Here is a 16,424-nt window from a genome sequence, read left to right on the forward strand (position 1 = left end):
TGTCTTTTCAAAATAATTTAATATTTAGAAAATAGGTATAAAATTGCTCCCTGGTCTGGTATATTCCCCCTCTCTCCATTTTCTATATTTAATCTTTTTAGAAAATAGAAGCAAAAGATAATAGTATTTTTTCCATGTCCCTGGTAAAGTGTATTTAATTTCTTTTTTTTTCCTTTAATTTCTTAGGTCTCATCCTTTCATAATTGTACTTGTTCTTTCCCTCTTTCTCTCTGGTTAACTAGACTGATTTCCATTTGTTAATGTCTTTCCTCTTTGCCTTTCTGGCTTGTGTCCTGTATTTAACCAACTTTCATTTCTTATGACACTGATGCACTTTCTTCTCATTTAACTCAGGCTTTCTAATTAGATTTTTTTTTCTATGAACTATATTGTAAAGTTTAAAAAGTTTGCTTTACTTTTCCATTCATTTTTTTGTTGTTGTTAACTTCTTTTCCTTCACATCCTACAGAATCCTTGTAATTTCTAAGTGTTCTATTAGCATTTAGATTTCCCAAGTAATTTCTATTTTCTACCTTTCTAGCATCCCCCTCCCTAAATTCTCCCACAGTAAGCCTTTATTACTATTAATAGGACTTCAAAATATGTAGGGGTCTGAATACTTGCACTGAAGTATGTGTGTGGGAATTTTCACAGGTCCTAGAATATTTGTATTGGAAGTGATCTGCAAGGATATCTATTTAGACCTTTTTATTATGTAAAGGAAAAGACAGGATTCTGCTAATAAGAGACTCAAACCTAGCTCTGTATCTCAAACCTAGCTCTGTATCTCAAATTTTCCCCAAAGCCACTAGATATTAATGAAGGTGGAATTTCTCATTTCAAACAAATTATTAGTCTTAAAGTAGCAGAGTAATAGAATTCTAATTCATGAGTCTTCCATTGATCATTTCTCCTTGGGCTCTTTAAAAAACTTTTAAAATACATAAAATAATCATAAAAATTTATTTTGCTCTATTAAATTTGCCACTACAAGAGATAAAGTAATTCTTTCAACTTGGCCTTTTCACATTCAAGGCATTTTTTTTTTTTTTTTTAACCCTACCAGTCTTTTCCCATACATTCTGACCCTGGTTGTTACCTCCTAAGTATATAGTTGGTAATTTGATTCCAGTAATACACTAATAAGTAAGTTTAAAATGTATTTTTTCATCAATATTATTTTCCCTTTCTTGCCTTCTCTTTTATCATTCCTGATTTTCTTTCCCCTTCTTTCTTAAAACAATAGATAAACTTGGAATTAGGTGGATAAAACTGAGATGGGAAGGGATTGCTGTTCTGTTTTCTTCCACCTCAACCCCTGTCTCCAGTTTGCCTCTGTAATTCTACCAGTGACTTTTTCCCCCAAAGACATATGTTCAGTATATTTAGAATTGTCATATTGAGTTCAGCCTCTCTTCTTTTCTGCTTTTCTCTCACCACTATATACCAGTGCTTTTTAAGATTCTAGGTTATGACCCATTAGTAAGTCATAAAATCACTTTAGTGCATTGCCCAACTAAATATCAGTTTAAATGAACAGAAAATATCAGTACGTTGCATATAATAAGGGCAGATTCTGTTTTATGAACTTTTTTCCAGTTTAGTATCTTTATGTGTAAGGATATAATATGAAATGCATTAAGAATTCATTATTTCTTACTGTGAGTTGAGGAAAAAAAGAAAAAGAAAGTAGCCACCCACAGGGCCATCCCATTATAAGGTTTGTACCATGGTTCTACCCATTTAATTAACCACAGGTTAAACCCATCCCTGAATTTTTAAATTAGAAGCCTTAGTTAAGTTAGTCCTAAATCTCTTAATTGTTATTTTTGGAATCGTGTGTCATTTCCTGGGAAAAAGGAAAAGAATTTTTGCTTTGGTTGTTCCTTTCCACCCTTTCCCCCTTCCCTTTCCTCTTTGTCACCTGCCAAACTCTCCCCAATATTTTGGACCTTTGTATTGTATTATACGAAGGTAGAGTGTCCTGGCAAATAGCTTTTCAACTAGGCATTTCATTTGCAAACTCCATTTGTAACTACAGTAATTTCTTTCAACACACTTCTAATTTCATTAATTAGAATTGAAACGATCACTTCTTATGTTTGGCAGCTGATTTAGCCTTGAACGTAGATGAAGAGAAAATTTCTTTAACTTGAATGGGTTAAACTATTCTTACTTTATAAATTTGTTCTTAACGTGTCCTGAATCAACATGTTTTTACCCCCAGAGTATCACATAGCAATTTTTTTTATTTTCCATTTTAATAGCAACTGAAAAAAGGTTTTATTTAGACTTAAAAAATCAGGAGTGATGTTTAATTTTATCTAATAGGTTTTACATACTACTAGTGATATACATGTGTTTAAATTATGTTAATAGCGACCTCTACTGGTTATAACTATGGTATCCTGAAGGTGGAATTCTAAAACTTGAGAGAATGGTTTGAAGTGAATTACATTAGTTTATTAAAGTAGGGAAATTCAGCTTTTATATTAACATGAGTTCCTTCACTTCCAGTAGAAATTCTAACCGAATAAGTGCTAGAAATTAAAGTGTTTAGTTAAAAATTAACGACCTATGAAGGATTCAAACTCTAATGATGAGCTATAGTGTATAAAAATTACTGTTACCAATGTAAACCCTTGATTTCCATGATGTGTAAATAGTTTCAAAGTCAGGTACTTTCGCATGATGAATAAAGTAAAGAAAAAAATTCTTAGATGTTTCAAGTTCAAAATGCTACTTGAGTTTGGTGTTAAAAGGACAAATGAAGGACAGTTGGTTTTAGATCTTTGCTTCTTGAGCTTAGGTCTTGTTCCTTGAGACTTTATATAAGCCATGGTTATTCTAATCATTCTTGTCATTAGCTTTATCACAGTGAAGTTGAAATTCAGAATGTGATTTTCCCCCTAGATAATACAAGGGATGCTTAGTCTCTTAATTGCCTAATTAAGAAACCAATACATTGACAGCTATAGTTTTCTCTTAGCTTAAGTATGTTTGCAGTATAAATTATACCATATGTGAAAAGCCTGCTTTGGGGGTTCTTTGATTTTAAAAGTAAATTGTAAGTGAAGAGCACTATTTAATATATTTGTTGCTTAGTTGTTATTTTCCTATTTTCCAAGGAACGTGTTCAAAAAAGTTTCCCTCATCCAATTGATAAGTGGGCAATAGCTGATGCCCAATCGGCTATTGAAAAGAGGAAGCGAAGAAACCCTTTATCTCTCCCAGTAGAAAAAATTCATCCTTTACTAAAGGTAAAGCTGAAATACTGCCTTCTTGCCTTTGAAAAGCAAAATAAAACCCATGATTTTTAAGAATATATTTTATGGATGACAGTAAATTGAAGAGTAAAATTCTCTCATTTTAATTTTCCCAGGAATTCATGTCATGGGGAGGGATGATATGATAATAGGAGAGTATAAGCTGGGCAAAATGATTTAATGTAATTTCATACCAACAAAAATATGCAAATTGAAAGGACTAAGAAAAGTTTTAATTGTGGATTTTGTTCATCACAGGTGTTACTAGAACCTCAAAGAGAATTTATAAAACTCCTTTCTTGTTGGTTCGACCTAAGTGTCCCTATAAATCCTTCAAATCGTCAGATGTGTAAGGACCTCTGTGAGTCTGCCACAGGGCTATGTGTAATCTTTGAGCAAAAACTTTCTAAAGGTTACCTAAACTACCCAGTCCCACTCCTCATTTATATCAGTCAGCTGAATCTCTCCAGAACTAGTAGAAAGAATAATTACTGGAAACTCTAATAATGCTATTTCTGTTGATTTAATAAAACAAGCAAACTCATCAAAAATATAGGTACTATAGTAATTAAAACCTTGATAATACTTTTGATATCAATAATTTTGTATGTACTATAATACAAGCAAAGTGCTAATGCTTGCATACATTATCTCTAAGTTTTATTACTCCACAAAGTTACTATTCTCATCCCCAGTTTTTAGATGAGGTAACTGAGGCAGAAAGTGATTAAGTGACTTCTAGTCCATGGTCACAGGGATCAAAGTGATAGTGTTAGGAAACGTAGGTCTGTTTGATCTTGTCCAAGATTTAAGATTAACACTTGGATGATGTTTAAGACTGTCAAAGGGTTATGTTTTGTACTTGGGTTGTTGGAATAGAAATATCTGCCTGTATCTTACTGGTCTGAGGAAGTAAGTGCAAGTTATAGAAAATTAAGGAACTATTAGTAATTGCATACTTCTTTATAATTCTCTTTTTATGATTCTTACTAGCCATATATTGAATTATAGGTTAAGAGAATTAACAAATTGAGGTATGTGCATGATGTATTAATGATCCTAAACTTTGAGTTTTATGATCTAATTATGGATATCATTCAATTTATTAATACATTCTTATACTGTATCTTATACTCTTATATATTATTATTATACTATAACCATTTAATAGTTTTTACATGTCTTTAAAGGTAAATGCCACCTGTCCCCAACTTAAATAAATTTCTTATTTCAAAGTTTTTTTTTAATCAGATTGTTTAGAAAATAGACTTTGTTTTCCTGTAGGCCCCACAAAATCCCATACTTTCTTTGAAGTCTAATAATACTATTTAACATGCTCTTAATAACCACTGTTGTTCGGTAGAACATAGCATGATTTTTTTTTTCCCCATAGAAACAGTTATAGACACCAGGAATGTGCCATTAGGGTTTTGGGATCCCAGGTTCCTTTGAAAAGAAGAATAGAGGTATAAGGCTAGTAGATATTCCCAGATACCAGTAATACATTAACTTTTGTTCTGCATTAAAAAAAAAAAAACCCATCTTTTGTTATAGTTAATTCCAGGTATCCTGAATTAGGTAAAGTGAACATCTCCCAAACTGGGGTTTCCCTTCCTAGGTTAAGGATAATCTATTTAGTAATCTGTACTACTTAATATTTTACATAATCATGGGTAATTTTGCCTTACCTTTGCTTAGCTTATATTTTCAAATAGCAATATGTATGTTATTCATAGATGAGCCACTTACAATTAAATGTTGTTAATAGTCACGGGCCTCAGTAAAAGTTAAGCTAAATTGTATACTTTTTTAATCAATGTCTCAAATTTGTGGTATATGATTTTTTCTTTTACTTTTTCAGGAGGTCCTAGGTTATAAAATTGACCACCAGGTTTCTGTTTACATAGTAGCAGTATTAGAATACATTTCTGCAGACATCTTAAAGCTGGTGGGGAATTATGTACGAAATATACGGCATTATGAAATTACAAAACAAGATATTAAAGTGGCAATGTGTGCTGATAAGGTACGATACTGATCTTCTCTATGTTTTGTTCTTAAATTTTTATTCCTAATTTATTGGATGCTAACATACTATTCAGACGATGAAATTATATATTATGTGTTAGGGTATATTTCCAGTAACCTAATAGCAGATACTCAAGATAACACTTTATCATATTGTGTGTGTTGTGTGAGAGTGTGTGTGTGTGTGTGTGTGTACACAGTACTTAACTGTTTCAACATGTCATGCAGTTTTTCTTTTATGTGTTCCTGCAAGTAGGGTTAATACTACTAACAATCTCTTATTAGTAAAATTCTTTAAATTATTTTGGTTGGGACACTTAGAAGATTATGGATTTTGAAAACAAATTTGGAAAATGTAAAAATACTAAGCTCTTGAGAGTTCTATTTCAATACTTACCTATCTATAGATACTACTTGTATGGTTTTATTATAATAATATAAGAGCAAAAATTTATTTAAAGTTAAGCATGTATGAAATTTATCTCATTTGCTCTTTATGGTACCCTTCTAAGGTAAATGCTCTTGTAAAAAGGGAACCGAAGTTCAGAGAGATAAAGAAATTGGTCCAGAATTTTCTGAAAAGTTTTAAAGCCTAGACTCAAACTCTAGATCTGAGTCTAAAGCTTTTAGTTATTGCACTAGACTGCCTCAGTATTTTCATTTTCTAAAAATGACTTTGTGGAAAAGAAAATATTTTCTGATGAAGCGTTTCGATCCATTTCCTCACTATACTCTTACTGATTTGGAATATTCTTTCTGATTACAAAGTCCACTTAGAATGTGAGCATACAGAGTAAAATCACCTGATCTGTTTCAAATGTATTGATATTTTTAAATGAAGAAATATTTGGTTTTTAAAATAGTTATTTTTTCAGTAAATGTAAAATATTTGATACTTTTAAGTGAATCAGATAAGTAAAATATTTTAGTACATACTATGAGCTCACAGAGGGAGAAGATGCAAAAGAAGTATAAAACAAAGCTCCAGGGCACCTGGGTGGCTCAGTCCATTAAGCATCTGCCTTCCACTCAGGTCATGATCCTTGGGTCCTGGGATGGAGCCCCATGTCCCACCCCCTGCTCAGCAGGAAGCCGCCTTCTCCCTTTTCCTCTGCCCCCTCCCCCTGCTCGTACTCTCTCTCTCAAATAAATAAATAAAATCTTTTAAAAAGAGAGAGAGAGAGATCCAGAGTTGATGAAGGGAAACATATTTGTGAAACAAGCAGAAAGTAATCCAAGATAAAATATTAGTTCATTGTGTTGTGGGGATATAATGATGTCAAAATTTACAGAAGTAGAAAAATGAGGTTTAGCAAGAGTAATAATAGTAGACTTCTTTGAATAGTAGACTTGTTCTTTGAATAGTAGACTTCTTTAATAATAATAATAAGGACTGGTTTTGATCAGTACAAATGTAATCAGGGAGGCCGATTAGCAAACTGAATTATTCAAATACAGGGTGGTGAGGCCCTGAAATGAGGTGGTAATGGCAAGGGTATGAAACAGAGGAAACTAAGTCAGAGAGAAAGCCAACATAGAATTTGGGAACAAATTTGAAGTAATAGGTTAACAAGAGAGACAGATACTACTATTAATAGAGGACTTGGAGGAAGTTTGTGATATTAGATGGTGAATTCTGTTTTAGAGAAGATACGGAGGAGGGGGTCAGTGGCAATATAGCTAAGAAGAGATTATTGTGTATCTGCTTTTTATCACTTAAGAACTGTATTCAAAGAGCAACTTAGGGTGCTTAACTTCGACTATAGATTTATATTTTATTGTACTTGTTTTCTATCTCTGTCTAGGTATTAATGGACATGTTTCATCAAGATGTAGAAGATATAAATATATTATCTTTAACTGATGAAGAGCCTTCCACCTCAGGAGAGCAAACTTATTATGATTTGGTAAAAGCATTTATGGCAGAAATTCGACAGTACATAAGGGAACTAAATTTAATTATAAAAGTTTTTAGAGAGCCCTTTGTCTCCAATTCAAAATTGTTTTCAGCTAATGTAAGTATTGTTGTGTTATATGATTGCATGTGTTGTCGATTTTACATGACCACTCAAATTTGGATTTGTGTAGTTCGTGATTGCTGATTTGTCAAATTTTTTTTTAAGTTGTGGGATTTAATTCATAGTGACTGTGATCTCACAGTTGCTACAACAGGTTCAATAAATTCAACATCATAAATTAAAAACAAAATCTAAACTAGACTGAACTATAAGTGCAAATGAACTTAAAATCTTCTATGTACTCCGAGGAATAAAGCCTCTTGTTAAGGTGGAAGATTTTTTTGTTTAATTTGACTTACTTGAGTCATTCAACTAACACTTCATCAGTGCTGCCTATATGTGTTGTTAGGCATCATATAGTACTTGGCAACAGAGATTCAAAGATGAATAAAACAGTTCCTTCCCTCAAATTGGGTCTAGTCAAGATTGAAATGTAAACTTAATATTAAATGGCAATATAGTGTGGTAATTACCGTAATAGAAGTGTGACAACAATATTTCGGGGAGCAAAAAGAGAGAGCTGGTAACGTTGAAAATTAGAGAAGGGATTACTGATCCTACAGTAGTAATCAAACCAACGTAATTGAATCCTGGGGAAATGCTGAGTGGTGAGAACAACTAAGATTGTCTAAGAGAGTTACATCCTGGTAATTCCTAGAAGTCTAGTCATGGGCGACTGACGGAAAAGTAGTGCTTACTACAGAAGCTGAGATGGGGGCTCAAGTTATGGCAATGAATGATCATTAAAAGTTACAGGAGTAGTTTATGAGTTGCACAAATCTTTAAATAGAGTTTAAAAAAAGAACATTGAATTGTTCACTTTAAATGGATGAATTGCATCCTATGTGAATGTTACCTTAATAAAGTTGTTTTTAAAAATAAAGGAGCCAAGGGACACCTGCCTGGCTCAGTCGGTGTAGAGTATGACTCTTGATCTCGGGGTTGTGAGTTCAAGCCCCACGTTGGGTATAGAGATTACTTAAAAATAAAATCCTCAAAAATAAAGGATTAAGGGATGCTTGGGTGGCTCAGTCGGTTAAGTACCTGCCTTCGGCTCAGGTCATGATCCCGGGGGTCCTGGGATCCAGTTCCGCATTGGGCTCCTTGCTCAGTGGGGAGCCTGCTTCTCTCTCTGCCTGCTGCTCCCCCTTCTTTTGCTCTCTCTCTCTCTCTCTGACATAAATATTTTTTTAAAAAAATTAATAAAGTAAAAATAAAGGAGTAAAGAATCGGTAAACATCTCTTAAGACACAAAAATCAAGAACCGTAAAATAAAAAAATTAATGAATTGGACTTCAATAAAATGAAAACCTTTTGCTTTTCTAAAGATACTGTCATAAAAATAAAAAGGTAAGCCACAAATTGGTAGAACCTATTTGCAATACATATATCTAACAAAGGACCTGAATCCAGAATATATAACAGACTTTTACAATTCAGTAATTGGAATAATAGCCTGATATTTTCAAAGGGGCAAAAATTCACACACTTTATGAAAGAAGCTATACCAGTGGCCAAAAAGCACATTGAAAGATGCTCAACATCAATAGCCATAAAGGAAATGCAAATTAAGACCACACTGAGATACTACTACAAACTCATTAGACAGAAAGGCTTGACAATACCAAATGCTGAAAAGAATATGGAGCAACTGCTTGTGGGAATGTAATCTAGTACAAATACTTAGGAAAAGAGTTTGGCTGTTTTGTGTAACATTCAACATAACCTAGCCATACTACCTGCAATTCCACTGCTAGGTTTTTACCCAGAAGAAATGAAAACATATCCACACAAAACTTGTTCATGAGTGTTCATAGCAGCTTTATTTGTAATGGCCCCAAACTGCAACAACCCAAATATCCATCAACAGGTAAATGGCTATACAAATTGAGGTATGTCCATACGACAGAATACTACTCAGAATTAAAAGGAATGAAGTAGTTATAAAAGCAACAGTATGGACGCATCTCAAAAACATTAGCTAAGAAACTAGACAAGATTATATATGATTCTATTTTTTTAGTATTCTAGAATTCTAATCTGTAGTGGCGGAAAGCGGATCACTGGTTTCCTGGGGGCAATAGTGACTAATGGGGATGAGGCATAAAGAAACTTCTTAAGCTAATAAGACTGTTTTATATCTTGACTATGGTGATAGTTACAAGAGTGAATAACTACATAAAATCTCATCCAAAAGTGCATCAGTGTAGGTTTATCTTATCGTATATGAATCCTGCTTCAAAGTTGATTTGACAAAAAAAATACAGTCACTAAAAACAATCAAATCAAAAAAATAGTAACTGAATACTTGTAAATTAGTTCTTGTTTTTCAGTTACCTAGACATTGTTCTAAAAGTTAAAATTGACAATATTCAGTTTTGTGAGGGTTTGGTCAAACTGTTACTCCTATATACTACTATGGGAGGGTAAGCCAGTGGACTCTTTTTAAGAAGATATCCATGGACATCTTAAATACATACCCCATAGTAGAAATCTATCCAGGAATCTAGCCTACAGAAAATCTTACAGAAGTCACTAGGTGTTGTGTTGAGCATTCTTGTATGCATGTGTATTTGTAATAAAAACGAGATGACAGACGAATAGAATGAAGAAATGAGGTAAAAGGGGACTTTATGGACTTATGGATTTTTTGGTCACTACTGGTAGAACAGGAGCCTTGGCATGCCACGAGAAGGCCCGGGTAAGAGAGGAGCTGAGGCAGTTAGGAAGCACGCATAAGTACTTTTGCTACATATCAAAGTAGGGTGGTTGTGGTGAAGGAAAGCACTGTACGACTGAATTGCTATTGTCTTCATGAAACACTACTTTTACCTGAAAGAATGACTGACAGACTGTGATTATTCAGAGTTGTGTATTTGGCAGACATTTCTCAAAAACAAATGAAGTGGGGGAATAAAATGAACGAACCTGTCACTTCTAGGAAAGTGGCAATATTTGTTGATAGTGTTAAAGATTGAACTTTCAAATGAAAATAGAATTTTGGAAAATTGTATCCACTCACATTATCAGTGGTGATGCTGATGTATTTGGTCTTTTAATATTCTATAGTGAAATGTGTTAATATTTGGAAGATTTGTGGAACTCAGTGGACCACTACTTTCCAAGTGACCTAATTCATAATGCTACAAAAACACACATGGGTGAAGGATGCACTCAGTTTAATATAGACCAATGGATTTTAATGTAGAAGTACAAAGTTGATATGGTTTCAGATTCCACATTGCAACTAACATCTAAGAAACTACCATTTGTTGAGTTTTGGTCTAATATCATAAAAGGCCATTCACTCCATTTATATGAAATGTCCAGAATAGGCAAATCCATGGAGATAGAAAGTAGATTAGTGGTTGCCAGCCCCTGGACAGAAAAAGAAGAAATTGGAGAAGGCTCCTAATGGATGTAGACCTTCTCTCTGGGGTGATGAAGATATTCTGGAATTTGATAGTGGCGATAACTGAACAGATCTGAATATGTAAAAATCATTGAATAGTGTACTTTAAAAGGGTGACTTTTATGGTATGTGACTTATATCTCAATAAAGAAACTGTACTGAAAAAGGAAAGGAGATCTACAATTATTTGAGTAGACTATTAAAATATTCCTCCCTTTTCCAACTATTTGTGTAAAGCTGGATTTTCTTTGTATGCTTTAATCAAAAACAATGTATCACAACAGATTAAATGCAGAAATATACGTATGAAAATCCAGCTACCTCTATTAAGCTAGATGGTAGAGATGTGCAAAAATGTAAAACAATGCCATTCTTCTCACTAAATTTTTTGTTTTAAAAAGTAGTTTTCATAGAACCACTGACCTAAAGAAATGTATTTGCAAATTGTACATCTTTGCAAAGAGAATTCTTGAATTGTCTTTTAAGTTTGTAAGTTAAAATTTCTCATTGTATTTGCCATGTTAAATTTCATGATTATAAAATGACTTATTGGCTCAAAATTTGTTTTTTATTCTATAACCCAACTGAATTAATGTGTTTTTCCTCCCAACAGGATGTAGAAAATATATTTAGCCGTATAGTAGATATACACGAACTTAGTGTAAAGTTACTGGGCCATATAGAAGATACTGTGGAAATGACTGATGAAGGTAGCCCCCATCCCTTAGTAGGAAGCTGCTTTGAAGACTTAGCAGAGGTAAGTACTTTAATTATACACCCAAAAAAAGTCTGCATAAAAGCTCTACATTTGCATTAAAATTGGAATCTAAATTCTTGTTTCCAGCTAAAATCATAGGTATTAACTGCTGACTACTCGGTCATACTGTCCATTCCTCAGAGGTTCATTGTCAACATTTGTTTCTGTTATCTTATGAAAACCACAAAGAAGTAGTCTCTCATCCATTGTAAGAAGCAGATCCCACAGACGGGAGGCATTTACAGCTCACAGTCCATCATCTTGTCTTCTGTAACAAAGCTAAGAAAAGTCCATGAATGCCCTGTCATTGAAGAAGCCATGGAAGTTGGACCTGAGGCTCGACGGCTTGTGTTCCAGCCTCAGTTCTGCTACTTAGTTGTATGTGACTGTGGGCAATTTATCTCCAGTCTCTAAATCCCCATATCTGTATTTCTAAAGTAGGGATAATAGTAGGACTCAGGATTTGTGTGAAAATTAAAGTAACCTACCTAAAATACCACCACACAGTAAGCTATTCAATATATGATAACTGTACATTATTATTTAGAATACGAGGAGTGAAGTGAATAGGAAAATCAAGTCTAGGACCTAGGTGATTCAAATGTTATGGGGTAGAAAAATATTAACCTTCTCCTTGGGTATTCAAATACTAAAATAGTCCTAAATTAGTCCTATTAAGTTAGCAGTGGTGGTCATTCTGAGATTTTTAGCTCTTACTTTGTTCTTACTCTAAAATCCACAAATACAGGGTTCGGTTTGTAAAACAAAAAATTTAAGATTTTCAGGCCAAACAGTATGGTAAGCTTAAGCTTCATGATGGCCCCTCCACTCTTGCTTCAAACACATAGAAGTCATAAAGTGTATTTTTTTAAAAAGGAATATACATAACTAGACTTAAAAATAAGATCAGAAATAGAGTAAGCATTCCAAGTAATGAGCTCCAGTAGTTGGGTGTTCAGCTTTTGAGGATAATGAAGACTAAATGTGCTCCATGAAAGTGAGCAAGACTTCTTGCTTCAAGACCCTGATTGTAAGAGGATGCCGGGGAAATCCCATCAACTTCCTCCCTGCAAGGTTTTATAGGAAGTCGTGGACTTGAGATAGGGAAACAGAAACACTACCTTATAACAAAAATAATTTAAAACTTAACAAATTATCCTACAGTATTAAGCCGGTATGACTACAGAGCCTGAGACTCCAAAATTACTTACAGAGCAGGTTCAGGTCTAGAAGAGTGGCCATACAGGGATGGGAGAAAAAAAAAGGAAACCAAAAATTAAAAGCCTCCCCCTAAGAAGTCTATATAATACAGAATTCCAAAATACAAGACAAATTCTCATGTTTAGAGTGCTATCTAATAAAATCAACAACTAGAAAATAAATTCATTCCAGATGAAATTAATTTTGTACAATAGACATACAAAGAGTTTAGAAGAAGTTTAGGGTGCTCAGAGATAAATGAAGAAATATGATCCATTTATAAAGAAGATGTTGTGAAACAAAAATAGGTGGAAAGAAAATAAGAATAGATAAGTATCGACACAATTAGGGATATTGGGAATTAAACATAAATAGAAACTCAGTAAACCTAGTTGTTAAACCTAGTTCAAGGAGAAAATTAATGAATTGGAAAAAGGAAATGAGGAATTCACTGAAAATGTGACACAGAAAAACCACAATTAGAATATGAAAGAACAGCTAAGAGTAATAAAGGCTCCTTTAAAGGGCTTTGATATCATCTAATAGGAGTTTAAGGTAAAGAATGATGGAGAAGAAATATTTGAAGAGGTCACAATTGAGAATTTACCAGAAATGAAGACATGAGTTCCCAGATCAAAAATGAATTCCAAATACTGGACAGGATAAATAAAAATAAACCTACAGCCAAAAACATTATAGTAAAACTATGGAACATCAAGGCTAAAGAGAAAATCTGAAAAGCTGTGAGAGAGAAAAGAGAGTGGTACTTGAAAAGGAACTACGGTTAGAATGACTGAAGACTTCTCTTGAACAATAGAGGCTAACAGTTGAGTAGTAGCTTCAAGGACTAAGGGAAAATGGAATTTTCTGCCCAAGTAAACTTTTATTCAAGAGTGAGTTCGAAATTTAAAGTAATAAAGCTTGCAGAAGCAGATGTAAGAGATCTTCATGACCTTAGAATAAACAAAAATTTCTTAAACAAGACACCAAAACCATGACAGAAAAGATTGATAAACGGAACTTCATTAAAAGTAAGAACATCTGTATCAATAACCGAAATTACGAGAGTGAAAAGGCAAGCTACAGATGGCGAGACAATACTTGTAGTATCTATAGCCAACAAAGGACTCCTATCCAGAGTATGTAAAATCCTTAAAGACAGGTTTTTTTAGAAAATAGACAAAAGACCTAAGCAGGTATTTCCTGAAAAAAGAAAAGGTGTTCAGCACCATTATTCATCAAGGAAATGCAGTTTAAAACCATTGAACAGTGGGAACTCTGCATTGCTGGTGGATGGAATATAAATTGGTTCAGCCCCTTCAGAAAACTGTTCAGCTTATCTACTAAAATTAAGCATACGGTGTACTGTATGATCCAGGAGTTTTACTCTGGGGTGTATATCAGACAAAAGTGAGTGCCTGTGTTTGCCAAAAAACATGTGTAAAAATGTTCATAGCAGGTTTATTCGCGATGGATGATTTGTCATATGTTCACACAGTGAAATGCTATATGGCAATAAAAAAGAACTACCGATTTTAAAAAAAGGGCAACATATGGCTAACCACATAAGGACGTTCAAAATACTATATAATTCCATTTGTAGGAAGTTCAAAAACATGTAAACATGGCAAATCCAATACTTATGTAGCATTAGAGCTATTAGGCAAATTCAGTATAGTTGCCACATAAAAGATTAGCATAACAGTAGATAGCATTACTGTGCTCAGTTATAACCCACTGAATACATGACATTAAAGGAAAAATACTCCATTCACTATAGAAACAAAACTATAAGACATTCAGAAATAAGCCCAATAAATACTCTAGACCAGTTAAGAAAATCATAAAATAATTAGATTCATAAAGAAGATGTGAATAGGTGGAAATGCATGTTATATTCATGTATGGAAAGACTCAATTGTATTATGATACTAGTTGTCTCCCAATGATCTCTAAGTCCGGTGCATAACAAGCTAGTCCTAGAACTCATGTGGAAGAATGAAGGGACAAAAATTAAAATTTTGAGGAAGAACAAGTTATGAGGATTTGTCTTGTCAAATTTTAAAATTTATTACGTAGCCACAGTAAATGAAGAGTGTGGTGTTGGTGTAGGTATAAACAGACAGTGCAACAGAATAGAGTGCCCTGAAAAAAATACGTATGCATACACGATATGAGACCGAGATTACATTACTAACCGGTAGAGAAAGAACAAACAATTAAAAAAAAATGATGCTGGGTCAAAACTGGTTATCCATGTGGAAAGAAAAAATTCCATCCTTAGCTCACTTCATACCGAAGTTCTCAACAGATTAGAAATCTAAAAATGAAAAAGCAACCTTTAAAAGTTCAGAAGAGAATATAGGAGAATATGTTTATGACTTTGAGATAGAAAGGGTTTCTTAAAGAACACAGTGCAAACCATAAAAGATTAAAATTTTAAAACTTCTGTTTACAAAAAGACACTATAAAGTTCTGAGAAACACCATATACAAACATAAAATGGATCTAATATAAGAGCTAAAATTATAAAACTCTTAGAAGAAAGCATAGCTAAATCTTTACAACCTTGGCTTTGGCAAAGGATTCTTAGATATGACACCCAAAGCATGAGCTACAAAACAAAAAATATATAATTTAGATTTGGGTGCTGATAGGAGGGAGCAAGGTGTGATTCTAAAAGGGCAACGAGAGAGGGGCACCTGGCTGACTTAGTGGAGCGTGCAACTTGATCTCTGGTTGTGAGTTTGAGCCCCACGTTGGGTATAGAGATTACTTAAAAAAATAAAGCCTTAACAATTTTTTTCTTAAAAAAAGGCAATAAGAGAGATCCCTGTGGTAATACAAGTGTTGCTTACTTTACTACAACAGTGTCAATGGCCAGATTGTGATACTGCACTATATTGTACTATTGCAAAATGTTACCATGATGGGCAACAGTAGTATGCACACAGGATCTTCCTGTGTTATTTCTTGCAACTGCATGTAAATCTAAATTATCTCAAAAAAATACATATTTATACAATAGAATGTTATAGAGTTTAGAATAAATGAATGGAAGAAAACACATTAATCCAAATGGATAAATCTTGGACACAACTTTGTAAAGTACAAATTGCAGAAGAATAAATACATTACGATGTTTATATAAAGTTTGAAAACATTGCCTTATTTCTTGATACATATGTAATTATATAAAAACTTACGTGGGAATGATAAAATTCAAATTCAGGACAGCGGTGTCCTTTGGGGATGAGTAAGGGAGGAGATGAGCTTGTGAAAGGGAGCTCAGGTGGATCTATTACCACAATACTTTTTTTTTAAAAAGTTGAAACAAGTGTTCTAAGATGGTGAACTGTTTTGAGCTACATGGTGAGTATAGTATGTTAGGTTGTTCTCTGTATTTTTCTGTGTGTTTAGAATATTTCATTCTACATTTTTAATCATTAATACACAATTACATGTATTGATAATTAAATTTTTTGTGTGAATCTTCTAAGTATTGAATTTTAACCAGTAAACTAATAAAAAAATCTGTTAACTTCTTAAGGGATTCTTAGACGTGCTTGCAATTCTACAAATCTATCCTCAAGAATAAAACTGTGTGATGAGAGGTTGTATTCCTAGTTAGTTGTTAGTTTTTTTCTCAATTGAAATTAGCTATTTTAGAATGATAATACTGGGGGCTGTTTATTCAGTGCTTAACTATGTGCATGCATAGTAAGCATTTTGTAAGCATTTTG

At 33.4% G+C, this 16,424-nt stretch overlaps 1 protein-coding gene across 1 annotated transcript in view; it reads left to right on the forward strand.

Moving 5' to 3' along the window:
• SOS1 (SOS Ras/Rac guanine nucleotide exchange factor 1) overlaps nucleotides 1-16,424 on the forward strand; it is a 140,720-nt gene that overhangs the window by 66,618 nt on the left and 57,678 nt on the right. Inside the window, 4 exon segments of the mRNA XM_026479379.4 lie at nucleotides 3,129-3,260; nucleotides 5,128-5,292; nucleotides 7,100-7,309; nucleotides 11,338-11,481. Of these exon segments, the coding sequence (XP_026335164.1) occupies nucleotides 3,129-3,260; nucleotides 5,128-5,292; nucleotides 7,100-7,309; nucleotides 11,338-11,481 (651 nt within the window).

This window comes from Ursus arctos, unplaced genomic scaffold (assembly GCF_023065955.2).
Source record: "Ursus arctos isolate Adak ecotype North America unplaced genomic scaffold, UrsArc2.0 scaffold_8, whole genome shotgun sequence".
Classification (NCBI taxonomy): Eukaryota; Metazoa; Chordata; class Mammalia; order Carnivora; family Ursidae; genus Ursus; species Ursus arctos.